The 13,089-nt window shown below is 44.1% G+C and overlaps 1 protein-coding gene and 1 non-coding gene across 13 annotated transcripts in view; one reads left to right on the top strand and one right to left on the bottom strand.

Moving 5' to 3' along the window:
• Positions 1-4,976: 4,976 nt before the first annotated feature.
• CCDC150 (coiled-coil domain containing 150) overlaps positions 4,977-13,089 on the bottom strand; it is a 78,804-nt gene continuing 70,691 nt past the window's right edge. For 7 of the 12 annotated variants that reach the window (XM_032354251.1, XM_032354255.1, XM_032354256.1 and 4 more), the window contains 6 exons: positions 9,464-9,658; positions 8,961-9,029; positions 8,703-8,864; positions 7,963-8,049; positions 5,887-6,006; positions 4,977-5,352 (listed from right to left, as the gene is read on the bottom strand). In XM_032354251.1, coding sequence (XP_032210142.1) covers positions 5,170-5,352; positions 5,887-6,006; positions 7,963-8,049; positions 8,703-8,864; positions 8,961-9,029; positions 9,464-9,658 — 816 coding nt within the window. In that variant the 3' untranslated portion in view covers positions 4,977-5,169. Of the gene's footprint in view, positions 5,353-5,886; positions 6,007-7,962; positions 8,050-8,702; positions 8,865-8,960; positions 9,095-9,463; positions 9,659-13,089 lie in introns of those variants that run through there. The other 5 variants (XM_032354252.1, XM_032354262.1, XM_032354259.1 and 2 more) reach the window with 4 other exon arrangements.
• LOC116598006 lies at positions 11,950-12,020 on the top strand. The gene has a single exon (XR_004288916.1). It is a non-coding gene; the product is annotated as a small nucleolar RNA SNORD56 (small nucleolar RNA).

Genomic DNA, 13,089 nt, shown 5'->3' with positions numbered 1-13,089 from the left:
ATCCGATGTACTTGGAAGTTCCCTTCTTGTAGTTCACACTCTGATCTGCCTGGACACTTTTTTCAGGACTGCCAGGTTTAGGGGCATTTAGCCCTCGTGGAGGCGGTGGCAAATCCACCTCAGCCCCCTTCACTCGTTTCTTTCTCTACCTTGATCTGCCTTTGTCTGCTCCAAGCCGTGTAGTGAGGTGGGCAGGAGTGTGAGCGAGCACACAAATGGGATTGGGGATTTTTCTCAATTTTCTTATTTTTAAAGATTTGACATTGTCTGTCCCAAGTTATACTAAGTGTGCTTTTATGTAGAATTCACTTTTTCTTTCTTGTTTATTGCTTGTGAAGGAAACTGGAGGAGGTAGGTAGCTAAGCAGCTGTTGCAAAGTCTATATGTTATTAAGGAATCAGTTTTAAAAACTCAGAAAGAACTTGACAGCCTGTGTCTGACTCTTATAAATGCTTTGGAGGAAACGGAGTGTCAATATGAAAGGAACCTAGCACCTCCTCAGAGCTTCGGGTCTGCATTAATGAAGTTCAGTACTGACCATGTGGGTGTATTTTCTCAGTTTACAGTCTTTTGACTGTTGTGCTAGATATCTGTGGTTTTGATCTGACTTATTCCAGTTCCCCTTCCTCTAGGAACATAGCTGAGATTTCCTTTGGGGAACTATTCTCAGTTTCAGATGGACACATCTCCCCTCTAGACCTTGCTAGTTAGTATCCAGTCTATCTTTGAAGTTACAGTGATTGATTGAGTGTGGGCATGTCATCGGCCCATCCAATGAGATGCAGTCTTGGATTTATTAGAGCTATAAGAAATCTCTGCTGCAGTTGGTGGGCAGGAAATGTTCCAGTCTGTTCTAGTCTTCTCTATATTGTACATTGTTTCTGACTACTTCTAAAACAGGTTGTATTAGCAAATGGCGTAAGGTCCCTACTGCCCAAAGAAGTCCAAGGTGGAGAATATCTGATGATGCAGCGCAGTGTGAACCCACAGTCATTGGGCTCAATGAGACAAGGCTGATCAGACCCACGAGTCCAGAGTAAATGCTCTTGAGGAGATACCAAATACCATCCAATGGTCAAATTTCTCCAACATTTTGCTCAACTTTCAAATAGTACCCTGAGGTAGACCTAAGAGCTGAAGTAAGAGCCTTGTCTCCTTTTTGTTACTGGATCTAATCCGAACTAGGGAATTTAATAAGAAAAAGCCATGAAATTCGAAACTATTGTAGAAAACCAGTAATCTGTAGCTAGATGTTTCTGAGAGTCTTAGAGTAAATAAGCTCTGGCTGTCTGTATAAACCAGAAAGACCCCTGAGATAAAACTGAAGCCCAAAGATCTGTTAAGAATGAGAAGTCTATCAGTAAAGAGACTGGGAGAAATTGCAACCAAAAACTCACTGGGCTAATAAAAAGTGAAGGACAACCCTCCGAAATCCGGTGATGCCATTCGGGGGGAGATGACCTCACAATTCCTGGTCTTTCCTCTAAACTCCCAAGTGGAATAGAACCACTCTTGATACTAGTGTTAGCTGTAACTAATCCTATCGCTCTGGAATATCACATCCTTCTGGTTGAAATTTTAAAGTCTAACAAGCAGGGTGCCTGGGTGGCTCAGGTGGTTAAGAATCTGACTCTTGATTTCAGCTCAAGTCGTGATCTGAGGGCCCTGTCCTGAGTGTGGAGCCTCCCTTAAGATTTTCTCTCTCCCTCTACCCCTCCCCCCTCCAAAAAAGAGTTGTCAGGAAAGAAAAGCAAAATGACTTACAGTGTGAGAGAGTGGTTTTGTCTTAAAATGACTTTATAACAAAAGGTGGGATGAATTTGAAAATGTGTAGTAATTATACAAGTTTGAGAGGAAGTGAACATTATTTGCTTTGGCTTTTTTAAACCACTCTAGAAAATGAGAACTTAAAGCAATTCTGAGCCCCTTCCCCAGTCTCAACCTTATCTGATACTTTGGGATCACTGGTCAGAATCCAGATTGATTCTTCCTAGATTTTCATGAATCTTTTTAACATGAAAAGGTGGGTAGGTATTAAAGCAGCAGACATAATAGTATTGCCTGTCCCTTAATTCAGTAGCCACAGCTTTGTCTCCTTTCTTCAGGACTACAGTTGTCAAAAAATTAAAGCATCTTCAGATCTTGTATTAGAATCCCCTTTAAGTCTGATGTTACCACGTGTGGTACGTCTCTATTGCTAAAGCAAACTACCCATCATCTTTCTATTACTTGATATTATGAATTTTGATTTCTTTCTTCTATTATCATCCATTGTTGTAATATTCCTTGAACATATACCTAGAGTTACTGTTTTTATGTCTTTGTCACTCCTAATATCGATGTTAGTTCTCGGTCATATTTTCCTGCTTTGTATGCCTGCTAATTTTGGATTGAATATCACTAATGGTGATTTTCTTTTTTTATCTCAATGGAGCTATATATTTTTGTATTCCTCTAAATATTCTTTTTAAAAAATTTTTTTAAATATATTTTTTAAGATTTTATTTATTTGACAGAGATCACAAGTAGGCAGAGAGGCAGGCAGAGAGAGAGAGAGAGGAGGAAGCAGGCTCCCTGCTGAGCAGAGAGCCTGATCTGGGGCTCGATCCCAGGACCCTGGGATCATGACCCGAGCCGAAGGCAGAGGCTTTAACCCACTGAACCATCCAGGCGCCCCTCCTCTAAATATTCTTCAGCTCTGTTTTGGAATGCAGTTACCTGCAAATGGGTCATTTGGGGTCTTGTTTTTAAGATTTGTTAGGTGGGAGCAGAGCAGTGTTCACTGTAGGGCTGACTAGTCTCTCCATCTGAGACTGATACTCTTTAGTATTACCACCCCCACCCCACCCCTGGCCTGTAAATCATGAGGTTTGATTCTGGCTGGTGGAAACTGGTACTGTGTGTGGGCGCTGTTAACTTGGACCCTTTTGGATGATTCTTTCTCCCGCTTCGGGTGGCTCCCCCTTTACGTGCGCTGACTGTGCTCAGCTGGATACTCAGAGGACCTCTGGGACCTTCGAAGCTCTCCATCCGTGCAGCCCTCTCCTCTCTGGGACTCGGTCCTGGACTCCAGCAGTCACGTCTCCTGGGCTCTGGCTCCTTAACTCAGGGAGCCCACCTTGATTTCTCCTCCTCGTGGCGCAGCCGGAATATTCTGAAGGCTGTAAGCTGGGCCCATAGTAGGCTTCACCTCACTCATTCCCTTTCCCGCAGGGGTCACTGTTCTTTGTTGCATGATGTCTGGTGTCTTAAAAACCACTGTTTGGGGACACCTGGGTGGCTCAGTTGGTTAAGCAGCTGCCTTCGGCTCAGGTCATGATCCCAGCATCCTGGGATCGAGTCCCACATCGGGCTCCTTGCTCAGCAGGGAGCCTGCTTCTCCCTCTGCCTCTGCCTGCCATTCTGTCTGCCTGTGCTCACTCTCCTCCCCCCCCTCTGATAAATAAATAAAATCTTTAAAAAAAAAAAAAAAAACCACTGTTTGGTGACAGTTTCTGATGAAAGCTGAGGCCCAAAATGGAAGCGAGTGTACTATACAATAGACACCTACAAAGGTGCTATAGAAACGCATTAGCAAATTCATTCTTCTAAACAGGCAGTTCTAACTATAAGCTTTCCTAGAGATGATCACTGACCTAACTCTGTAATTCTCTCCCCCCAAGCTAAGGTGTAGTACAGCCCACCTAAAAAGTGATAAAAAGTTATGTTATACTGACTTTATCAATAATGATACTCTTTGAGAACAGTACAAAAGTGATCTGTGTTCTGGATGAGGAAGATAAGCATATTGTTGGCCAGTAATTGTCAATGTCATGACAACACTCAGAAATGGTAGATTTATCACCCATTAAAGTTGATCATCTCTCCTGGGCAATAACTGGGATCTTTTTTCCTATGAAGAATTCATGACTAAGGTAAACTGCTTTAGGGCTCTTGGTTGGACTGTTTCAAGACTGATGCCCTGGTACCCTCAACTGACTATCTCCTTACAAAGAGTCCACAAGGAGAGATCCTGTGGGGGTGAGACAAGTCGAGGAGGCTTTTACCAGCCTGCTAGAGCCCTCAGCTCTGAATGGACACACTCCAATAAACTTGGCCCTGAATGCCAACTGATAGTCTCACCCCCATTACCGACACTTCTACAGCGGATATTGAGCCTCTTAAACCTCTGAAAGACTTGAAATCCTTGAACTCCCTGCTTCCCCAAAACCCTGTAGAAGACTCTGCCTGACCAACAAAGCTCTTCCTTACCAGAGTGAGCATTAAACTCAGCTTTATCTTTTTATATCAGATGAGTGGGGGGGCTCTTCAACCTCTGAGAGTCTTATTTTTTATGTTCTCTCCAGTTTCACAATTGCTCGCTTGATTTAGGTCCTGATGGCATCAGTAGCTGCCATGGTTTGAGCACTGATTAACCTAGGTATTACGGTGATCCAGACTTACTGTGTGCAATCCACCATTCTGTGTCTGAAATAAGAAAAATCTCAATTTATTGCTTGCTCTAGTAAGGAAGAGCTACATTGGTCAGGCATAGTTTCCTGGAGCAGAGCAGACTGCCATCCACAATAGTTTGCTTTGTCAATGTCCAAGGAAGCGGTAAATACAATGTCTGTTGTAAGAATAGACATAGGGGTGCCTGGCTGGCTCAGCTGGTGGTGTGTGTGACTCTTGATGATGAGTCTAAGTCCCACACTGGGCCTAGAACTTACTTAATAAAATACAGACTAGAGATATCTTATTAAAGATATGCTGGTAATTATCTAGCTTAAAAGGGTATACATTTGTATGACTGGATAAGTTTTTACCATTTTCCAAGTGATTCCAGTTCCAGGGATTATCTGCTGGACATTAGGATATTTTGTTTCAAAGAAATGTCCTAGTCTGTCATTTGGTTGCCATATCATCTAGTACCTCACTGAGTGCTTTTTGATAGAATGTACTTAGAAAAATAGCCAAGTATCATGCAACAGCATCTCTTATCATACAACAAATTAATATAAATTTATTGGGTGGAAAATGGGGGAAAAGGACAAATAAGATGGGGTGGTTCTGTACTGATACCAGCAAGTTCATATGAGAAACTCAAGTCCAAAATCTTCAGCCCACATCAAAGACTTCATGTTCTGATGACGGCGGGAAAGGCCAGCCCGGGACGCTGGGCTCAGGAAATCATGGTGGTGTAGCTCTAGATGAAGCAGCGCCTCTGTCAAGGACATCACTTCCTCTCAAGTTCAGAATGACACTTCTTGGGCACAAGTTTAAGATTCTGTTTATTCTCCCATCGGTGTAGAGCAGACTGGCCGGATGCAACATCGTGCCTGTTTCCGTGGTCCTGTTGGAAGGAAAACAGACCTAACACTGTTCCCAACTACCTGCAGAGCTGAGGACCTGTTCTGTCTCCACGAATATAATCTACTCATCAAGGTGAGTGGTTCTAATCTAGACAGTTTGGGAGATGGGTGACTTTTTTTTTTTTTTTAATTTCTTTTCAGTGTATCAGTATTCATTGGTTTTGCACCACACCCAGTGCTCCATGCAATCCGTGCCCTCCCCAATACCCACCACCTGGTACCCCCAACCTCCCACCCCCCGCCCCTTCAAACCCCTCAGATTGTTTTTCAGAGTCCATAGTCTCTCGTGGTTCACCTCCCCTTCCAATTTCCCTCAGCTCCCTTCTCCTCTCCATCTCCCCTTGTCCTCCATGTTATTTGTTATGCTCCACAAATGGGCAACTTTTAAGGAAGAAATTATTTTGTTTTTCTTGCAGTTTAGAGAAACCTAAAGATTAGTGGGAAGAGTAGCGGGAAGAAGAGAGAATTCTGCGGTGAGAAATCTGAGAAGGGACAAGTCCAGAATTGCTAGGACAGCCATGTCTAAGCACCCTACCTCTTCCAGCCACCTGTCTTCTCGGGGAAGCCTCTGCAACCGGTTTTTTGTCAGCTCAAGTTGGAGGCCGTCAAACCTACACTTAAACCAGCGATGAGCTTCTTCCAGGTTAGCTGTTATCTGAACAGAAAAGTCTTATCAGTAAAAATCACAGTGAAGAAAGCTCTACATTTTCTGTGTATTAGTTCCAGAGACTTTTTTTTAACCCAGACATTAAAGGACCCAGATTCCAAGTGCAAGGTCCTTGTGCACCTCCAGACGGGAGTGACTTCTGAAGGCAGAGCTGAAGGCGCGCAAGCCTGCTGCTTCCCTGCATTTATTGACACGTCCAGGATGTGAATGAAAGCAAGAGGACCCAGGAGGAAAATAGAACGACAAGAACAAGACGGCTCTGCCGAGGAATATGGTAGTTCAAACCGCAGTTTGAATTTTTGAGCTCTGTTCTCTAAGATTAAATCGTTCTCCGAAGTCCCTACACTAGATCTTTCTTTTGGGCTTTAAGAAAGTAATTGAATTAGTAAAAGAGTGGACTAGCTTAGTGTAACTTGCGTTCTTTTAATTTCCTTTATCATCAAAATATTTTATGCTTTGGCTCCTAAACACAAACTTCCAAACTACCTTTGTTAGACTTAAACAGTCCTTCTAGTAATCTGCCTTTGCAGATGATCCGAAATCAATATTCGTTTATTTGACAGATATTTACTGAGTACCTGTATGTGCCTGGCACTTCTGTATGTATCTGGGTTACTTCAGTATCTTAAGGTAAAGCTGACAGGCTTTTAGGTTATATAAAAGTTGCTTCAAAAGAGCTCCAGAACATATCCTCTAGAATAAAAAGTAAAATGATTTTGAAGTCAGAGAGAGAGAGGTGTATTTCTCTCTTGCCCGGGAGAAGGCAAGTCCTTGAAAGCAGGGGCGTCCTTGGGCTCGGTTCATCCTGTGTCCCCTCAACTAGTCCAGTGCCCACCATAGGATAGGTCCACAGTAAATGTGTGGGACTAGGTATTTGTCCCAGATTAGCCAGGTCCTTGTGTGGGTACAAAATAATGAGGTAAGAAAATAGAGCTCCCCTTGGCATTTAAGCTTTAGAAAGCAACAAAGCTCAAGTACTTTGTATATCCTCCTAATGCCAGCGATACTCTCACCGCCCCCTCAAACCCAACCCCACATTTCTCTAGCATTCTTTACCAGGGATGGAGGGAAAGATGCTAGAAGTGGCCCCTACATCATGTCACCTTTTGCACCGTGAATGAGAAGGGAGGTACTATTTAGTGAAACTTACTGAGTCATCTACTGCATAACAGATTAGGAAGTCTTACTATCCTGACTTTTCGAGATGTGGTAATTGAGGAGTTAAAGTAAATGTCACTTCCTCAAGGGCACAGCAAGGGTCACAGCTGGTGTCAAACTCATGAGTCTGTAGTCCTTTGGCTACACCACTCTGATAGTCCTACTGTCTTGTCGAATGGCTATAAAAAGGACAAATCATGACCAAATGATGATGTCATCACTGTGATACCTCTGTTTTCTTAACTGGACATTAGGACTGGTTGTGTCACACAATGAATTTCATAGGTCCTTTCCACCTCTAAAAAACGTATGATTTTAAATACCTTCAAAAAGGTCAATTTAAGATTAGAGAAAGCAAATTCGCAAATTCAAATGGCCCACGAGTGGTACCTGGCTGCATCAGTCAGAAGAGCAAGCCTCTCTCAATCTCAGGGTGGTGAGTCTGAGCCCCATGTTGGGTGGAGAGATTAAATTAAAATAAAACTTAAAAAAAATAGGGCCTACTTTACATTTCTAGTTATTGACTGAACAAAGAGCTTGCCTTTCTATCAGTGGTGTCAAGCAGTAGTGCGTTAAAATCTACCCACACGCTGGTCCTCCTGACATTTAGGGGCAGAGACTTGGACTTGGCTTAGTCAGTATTTCAGTATTCTTTTATCAGGAGGCAGAATCCCAATCTAAAAATTATTCTTCGTAGTAGACATTAGACTTAGTTATTGGTTCTTGCCTGTGACATTCCTGGAACTATGTCCGTGAAGGATGTTACCGTGACTGGGTGTGGCTTACCTGTTCTGATTCTACACTGGCTTCTTTCAGTTTATGCTCTGTTGCCTCTTTACATTTCCTTAGGTGTCTGATCGTTTCTTCCAGTTCCTGAAAATGTGATACGAAGATTTTTACAAATTCCCAATATACCATATGGAACAAAAAGCTTCCATATTGTAATAAATGGGCAACCACATTATGAAAGCGTGATGGGGTTAGACTTTGTAACTTCAGGTGCTACCAACATGTAAGACCCACGCTGTTGCGGTCAGCAGTACACCTAATGCATCTCCGATTTTGATTTTACGTATCCTCCTGAAGAGGAAGCGATTAATTATCTCCTTCCAGAACTGAAGGAATGTTTTTTCACAGCAGACAGTGTCTGCTGGAAGGCAAGAGCCTGAGGGTCTCTTGGAGTCCCTACTCCGCGACAGAATGTGGTGCTCTTCCGGAGGCTGGGTACAGCGGCAAGTCCCATCACAGTAGCGGGCGATCTGAGCTTCCGGGAAGAACCAAGGGGTAGAAAGTTCCTAAAAGACTGTGAAATTCAGTTTGGATGTCTTAGGAACCAGTATTTGGTGCAGCGAGCTTCGGCTGTTAAGAATGAATCCTTTATAAACTGAAAACTGGGAACACGTGGCACACTCAAAGCTACAGGCTTCTTCCTCTCGCAGGTTTATGTTTCTTTTATAGAATCTAGAAAACCGAGGTGCTCCGCTGCTGGGCTGCTCGTCGCTGAAGGACCCCGAGGAGCCTCTCACCTGGCACCGGTGCTCCAGGTCCTGCCTTATTTTCCGCTCCGCCTCGAGGCGCAGCTCCTGCTGCTTGTTCCGCGCCGAGGTCTCGTACTGGCTCTTGGCCAACAGCTGCATCTCCTTCTGCAGGTTGGTCATTTCAGACACGAACTTCTGGATGCTCAGGGACTGGTGGGGCACAGAGAGGGAAGCAGTTGGTGAATGGGTCGGAGTCTGAGATTTTAGGTGCATGGTAAAAACATGGAGTTTGTGAAAGTCTTCTACCTGTTCATAATTTTTTTTCTGATATTGATCCTTAATTAACTCCATTTGCCTCAATTCTGTTTCTATTTGCTGAAAGTAAATGTGGAAATAACACAGAAAGACGATCAGTAGAAAAACTGGCTTGCTCTTTCCGCCTATGGGGTGACAGAGAGAATCCCACATGAGACCCACAGTTCCCGGCTCCCGCTGGGCTCTCCTTCCCGTCTGGCCCACTGACCCTAAAACACCAAAGTCCTGTGCAGTCACCGGGGAGGGGGCAGACGGGGAGTCAAAGGGACTTGGCAGCTAAACAGAAACCACACACTTACACAGCAGCATCTTGCTGGAAAGAGAGTACCCGCCCCCCCCCCCAGGCGTCTGCCCACACCCCAGGTGCAGCTGTCATCCCCAGAGAACACGGGTGCCATCGGGACTCGGGGGCCGCCTTCACCAGGCCCCACCACCTGCCTGGGTCCTCCCGGACACTAAGGAAGTGAGGGGAGAAGGAGCGCGCCTCATACAACCTTCATCCGCTCTACATTCTGAGTATTATTCGCCTTAGTCGACAAGTGGAGCTTAATTTGGGCCTTTTGATTCTTTATTTTCTCCTTGCTACTGTTCACGACCTTCTCGAGCTCCGCCAGCTTCTGCCGCAGCTCTCGGTTGGTGCGGGTTACCTCCACCGATCTGAAGTTGGCTTCATCGAGGGCCTTCTTCAGCTGTGGAACACGAAGGGAAAAGTCCATCATTTTCAAACTTCCATTCAGGAAGAGAAGCTGATGATTAGGCCCATCTTTGTGTTTAGTTCCCTTTGGGCCTTTTAAAGACGAGGGTAAGCGAGGCGATGATGATGAGGTCTGCTGAGGAACGGTGGCGCAAAACTCTAAGTGGTTTTCATCTTTTTTTCCCGTAATTTTTAACATTAAACACAATCTTTTCTAGAACAGATATAGACAACGTAAATACATGTTCATCATTTGCTTTTAAAGAGCAGGACTTTGGAGTCCAATCTAGGTTCACATCTCCGCTGTAGCACTTATTCGCTGCGTAATTTTGGATAGTTGACTTCCCTGACCCTCGGGGTCATCAATGGCAAAGCACACAAATGACTTATCTCTGGGGACTCTGAGTTGAACAAGATAAGGCAGAGAAAGAAGGGGAGCCTGGCACACTTGCTCAGCTTTCAGCTTTTCTCTTCCTCCTGCTTGTGACCTCATGTCTGGAGAACTGAAAATTAGAAGGTAATTTATACAAATACTTGCCCGTTACTACCACTGCATAGATTTTTATAATACGGCTTTCAGTTTTAAAGATTTTAATAAACTTGTCTAGTGGAAAAATGGCATAGAGATTACTGTTAAAAACAAGACAATAGCCCTCAAATGGAGTCCCTTACGCTGAGCCGCACGTCACCAAACCAAGACTGAGTGAGTTTTGGCTTTCCTAGAAATGAACCCTTAAATGAGTCCTTCAGGACTTGCCTGATGAGCGCTGGCTGGGTGGTCTGCCCGATCCCGGCATCCTCTAAGGCAAAGAAACTTTGCAAAAAGCAGCTTGAGTTACTGGGTAGTACAACTTGTTCCTGCTCCCTTCTGCCTATAACGCTTTCATTTTGTACTGTTCCTTGGAGATCTCTGCTAGAGCGGATAATGCCCAACTTGAATCAATTTTTGTTCAAATAGACTCTTAAAAGATAAACTAAAGCTTGTTAAATATTTAACAGATCTGGTGTCAGAAGAAAAAAAGGAAGGAGAGCAACGGGCCCCAGGAGCCAGCGGCAAGCTGCTGTAGGTACCCATGGCGCCCCCTGCTTCCTGGATGCTTCTGGACATCGCGCTAATCCCTCCTAGAGCCTCACCCGGCAGCTTCGGTGTTAGCAGCTGTCAGACTTCGAGCCTTTCTTTTTCCGGACTGGGTCCAGAAACTGACTAGAGTTGTACTGTTTCTGATCTAAAATCAAACTGAGTCCAGAGTTGGAGCGGGTCCAGTGTGAGGCCTCAGGTGAGTACAACTTTAAAGCTGAACAGAGAATTCTGAATTACAGTGGCTGCCAGGGAGAACTTTCAACCTAAGTAAGTTTATCCATGTGTATGTAAGGTACTCTAGAGGAGCAAGGCCAAGCACTTACAAAAGGCAGAAGGAAAATTACTATTTTTCATCCTCTGTGGTAACTAGAGGGAGACCTACTGGACATGCACACTTGCCCAGAGCCTACAGCTAGGATCTGGAAAACTAGCAGAAGCTAGCAAAAGGTGACAATTCTCACGAAAGTTGGCTCTCTCAGATGTCCATCGATGGTGCATGGTTGAGAGAGGAAGATAAAATTCCACACCTGTCCCTATCAGATTCGGACTGATAAGGAAAAGATAGGTTTAAGATAATTCTTTGAACTGTAATTGTAACAGTAGGGAGAAATCTTTGATTGTGTCTTGTGAATCTGCTTCCAGGTACTCATTGGTTGTTGATCCTTCCTCTGCTAGGGACAGCTATTGCCTTCTTGTTTATCTGGTTTTGTGTCCTGAGAGTTGGCCAGGAACCTACTGACTGGTGCCGGCCGGGACATTTCTCTTGGTTTTCTTTGGGAGTGGTTCTGGAACTTGGGTGAGGATTATCTTTTGTGCCCTCTGAGGGGACCTCTCTTACATCCATGGGCTAGTTCAATACTACTAGGAGTATTTACTGTTTGTCCTGGCTCAAAGCTCGTGAGATACCTGAAAGGATTTAAAGGAGTTCTAGTGGGGCGCCTGGGCGGCTCAGTCAGTTGGGCGTCTGCCTTCGGCTCAGGTCATGATCCCACGGTCCTGGGATCAAGCCCCACATCGGGCTCCCTGCTCAGTGGAGAGTCTGCTTCTCCCTCTCCCACTGCTTGCTGCTTTGTCTCCTCATGTTCTCTCTGTATCTTTCTGTCAAATAAATAAATAAAATCTTTAAAAAAAAAAAAAAAGTAGCTCTACTGTCAGAAGATGAGCAAATTCAGAGCCTGACAAACTTCACAGTTCCTTTCCTCCCTCTGCCATGATGAAGGTATTTTCGGTCAATAGCAGTTCCCCTGGTCAGTGCCGATACTCTGGGTCTGAGGGAAGCTGGGGGAAAAAGTCTGCCCCTCAGCTGAAATGAAACTACATACCTAGAGAGAGAAAGAGAAACATTCTAAAGTCTCTATGGAAGGATTTACTAAAATAGTCCAAAGACACACAGCTCTCTCTAAATCCAGAACATAGGCATCTTTTAATTTCCATCTTAGTGGAAGATCTCCCTGATACAAAGAAGCAAATTAAAGATCAAGTAGTTGGCTGGGTGGGTCAGTCTGTTTAGCATTAAAGGTTGTGACCCAATCACTTGAGAAATTAAAAACTATTTGTCTTGTAAATCAAGTATCCAAGAACAGAAATTCAGCTCTAGAACAATTCACAGCCGACCTGTCCTTTTTACCAATCCCCCAAACCCCTAATCCCTCTAAGGCTTGCAGATATTGTAAAAGATCTGGATTTAGGGAACAAAATCCTCCTCGGTACAACATATATTCTTTTTCTGTGACTTTTGAGATGTATGAATTCTATTTGGTGTTCTCCAGGAATGAAGACAATTCTTAGGAGGAAAAGAAAAAAAAAGGAAAGAAAGGATATTTTGAAAAGTAGAACCATGAAAAATCTTAAAAGTCTCCCCCACCAATAGGCATTAAAAGCTTTCGCCTGGGGCACCTGGGTGGCCCAGCAGGTTAAACCTCTGCCTTCGGCTCAGGTCATGATCTCAGGGTCCTGGGATCGAGCCCCGCACTGGGCTCTCTGCTTGCAGGGAGCCTGCTTGCCTACCCGTCTCTGCCTGCCTCTCTGCCTACTTGTGATCTTTCTCTCTGTCAAATAAATAAAATCTTAAAAAAAAAAAAAAAGCTTTCGCCTGCATAGGTGATCTTAACTTTATTCCATTTGCCAAAGTCACAGTTTGGATCCAACTGTTCTTCCGTAGTGCGACGCATCATGGTACTTGTCTTAGAACCAAAGTTGTAAAATGGAGCTTGTTAGACCTGTTTGTGTCTGTATGTTTATGTCTTTGAACGCATGTTTAGAGACTCTTTTTCCTACCTTTGAAAGGTATTGCCAAAATGAATCTGTAGAGAGCTCTATTTAACTGGTTTAAAGACAAACAAGTA

The sequence above is a fragment of the Mustela erminea genome, chromosome 8, assembly GCF_009829155.1.
Source record: "Mustela erminea isolate mMusErm1 chromosome 8, mMusErm1.Pri, whole genome shotgun sequence".
Classification (NCBI taxonomy): Eukaryota; Metazoa; Chordata; class Mammalia; order Carnivora; family Mustelidae; genus Mustela; species Mustela erminea.
This window is presented reverse-complemented; position numbering and strand designations above follow the sequence as displayed.